General features: G+C 36.2%; 1 protein-coding gene across 1 annotated transcript; it reads left to right on the top strand.

Annotated features, from left to right (window-relative positions):
• The first annotated feature begins 931 nt into the window (after positions 1 to 931).
• LOC120353647 lies at positions 932 to 2,146 on the top strand. Its single transcript, XM_039438207.1, has one exon. It carries the CDS (start codon positions 932 to 934, stop codon positions 2,144 to 2,146), a length of 1,215 nt encoding a protein of 404 aa, XP_039294141.1.
• Positions 2,147 to 2,928: the final 782 nt, after the last annotated feature.

The raw sequence follows: 2,928 nt of genomic DNA, 5'->3' as shown, positions 1-2,928 counted from the left end.
GATTTTAGATTCTCAATTAGCAGCCTTCATATACGATTTAAACAGAAAATTCCAAAAGGAAAAGATTGAGCATGAAAATCTCTGCAATTAATGTCCAGTAACTTTTTCACCTAAAATTGAAAATAAGCTTGAAATTTGAGAAAATGTGATTATTAAATTGCAAACTGTTGGTTCTATTAAATCATTCACTACGAAGAGATAGCAGACCTCGTGTGTCTATAGTTGGCCAAACGAAAATGGGTCCTTCAAGGTCGAAGCTTGCTCTTGACACCACCACCCGTCTCTACCAACACTGTTGCCACTTTGTACTAAGGGTGGCTAGTAAGAGAGAAAGTGAATGTGTGTGTGAGAGAGGGTGTGATAGTGAAGTATTGTTATTGTGGGGAGTATTGTTTGCCTTCTCTGGATTGTTGACTATGACGAGGACAATATAGTTCACAGTTTTACAAATGTATTGTACATAATGCTTTTATACTATATATTTATAATACATATAACTTTCAACAGCTGTGCTGGTGTTTGAAAAATAATAGAAGCATGAAAAGGAGTTGAAATGTGAATAGGCCGAGTCAAAAATATATCAATGAGTTTTTCTGAGAAATATAATAATCACCTCCTCACGCATAAATGAACAATTCTGGAAAACACTATGAATACCTTCAACCTTTCAACACCATACTGGCTCTGCTGGCGAGAGGAACTCATTCTGTCATTTGCAGTTCTGTAAGCAACTTCGCTCCGTAACTGATTTATATTGACTGTGGAAAATAGCAGAGTAGTGAGTTATAAATTTTATTAATGTTTGTATATATTAAGTTATGTTCTAAATTCAGTATAAAGTGGTAGAATAGTTAGTTTGTATATTTTGTATATTACAGTATGCCATCTAAGTTTTTATAGTGTTTTTATAGCCCAAAGATTATTTATTGAAATGGACTGTACAATTGAAATTGAAACACCGCACACACCGCACAACACCACCACACCGCACAATATCGAAACACCACCCAACATCGGAATACTGCACACACCTCCAACTAAATCAGGATCACGTAGAGGAAGAAGTGATATTGGGAAGCAAGAAAGGAATATCATCTGGAATGTCTACAGATTCTTCCAAAAGATAGCCGAAAACCCCGATAGACTTGAATTGATCAATTTTCGAAAAGTTCAAGAGGTTACAGCTGAAGCATGTGGAGTTGGTGTTACAACTGTAAAGCGAATACGGAGACGTGTAGATGACTCGGATGAGGAAGTGAAATTTGATACGCCTCGAAAAAAATACTCCAGAGATGCAAAAGTGGTCAACATGGACAGTTTTGATAAGGACATGGTGCGCCGATGTGTATTTCAATTCTATGATAATGGAGAGTATCCTACGTCTGAAAGAATCAGAACTGTTTTGAAAGAGAAGATTAATTTCAGTGGGAGTGTTGAATCCGTCAGAAAAATCATAAAGAGTTTGGGTTTCAGATTTAGGAAGTGTAATGATGGTCGACAATTGTTAATGGAGAGGAGAGACATTGCGTGTGCACGAGCAGTTTTTCTCAGAAAAATGCACGAGATAAGAAGAGAAATTAATCCCCGACCAATATTCTACATTGACGAAACGTGGGTCAATCAAAATCATAGCCGATCGATGATATGGCAACACGAAGACGGAAGTGGTGGATTGAAAGTTCCAGTTGGAAAAGGAGGCCGATTGATCATTCTTCATGCTGGATCAGCTCAAACGGGGTTTATTCCTGAGTGCAAACTAATTTTTAAAGCAAAGAAGTCCACTTCGTTAGATTATCACACCGAAATGAACGCTGACATTTTTACAGATTGGTTCCGGAACTTTCTCAATCTCCTTGAAGAGAGTTCAGTGATTGTGATGGACAATGCAAGTTATCACTCTGCGCTGACAGAAAAAATCCCTCGCACCAACTGGAAAAAGGTGGATATCCAGAATTGGCTAGAATCGAAGAATGTTTCTTTCTCTGAAAATGAGACAAAGGCCGAATTATTGTCGAGAAATGAAATAAAATACGCCGTGAAGGAGTATGAAATTGATAGGATCGCACTGGAAATGGGCCATGAAGTGGTTCGTATGCCACCCTATCATGCTCACTACAACCGATTGAGCTTGTGTGGGCACAAGTGAAAAATTATGTAGCCACAAAAAATAAAACATTCCGATTGGCAGATGTTGAGAAACTTATGCACGAGGCTATTGAGAGGGTGACTGTGGAAGATTGGAGGAAATGTGTGAAGCATGTAGAAGAAATTCAAGAAGATGATTTGAAAAAAGAGTGCCCTCGTGATTTGGCAATGGAATCACTTGTTATTACAATAACAGGAGACAGTTCATCTGGTGATTCCGAATTTGAAAGGGATTAAGAATGAAGAAGCAGAAAAATAAATTAATGTATACATGTGTAAATAATGTATAAGTGTAAATAATGTATATTAATGTATATGTGTAAATAATGTATATGTGTAATTAATGTATTGAAATATGAGATGAAAAAAGATGAAATGTGAAAAAGGTGAAAAGAAAAAAGATTTTAAACACGCCTGATTGTACAAGTACTTTCAGCCAGTCCAAAGCCTGGATGAAGTGTGATGGGAATCAAATGAGAATTCATGCAAACTGAAAAATGCAGAGTGAAGTGGGCACTACAAGAATATTGGCTAAAATAAATAAAATTACATCACTCCACTTCCAATTGATTATTATAAAAGTCTTCAAGTAACCTTTATGAAGTAATAGCTCAGTTATAAATAGTTGCATTTATAAAGAAAAATCTAATCATCATTATAAAATTGGATTTATTGATGTCATGACTCAAGAAAGAGTTATACATTATACATAACAATATTATTTCCTTCATTTCATGATGTTAAAGAATATAGCGGCTGATGGGAGGAGGTAACGGGGGATGT

The sequence above is a fragment of the Nilaparvata lugens genome, chromosome 11 (assembly GCF_014356525.2).
Source record: "Nilaparvata lugens isolate BPH chromosome 11, ASM1435652v1, whole genome shotgun sequence".
In the NCBI taxonomy this organism is placed as follows: Eukaryota; Metazoa; Arthropoda; class Insecta; order Hemiptera; family Delphacidae; genus Nilaparvata; species Nilaparvata lugens.
Note: the sequence above shows the minus strand (reverse complement) of the source record. Positions and strands in the feature narration are given on the sequence as shown.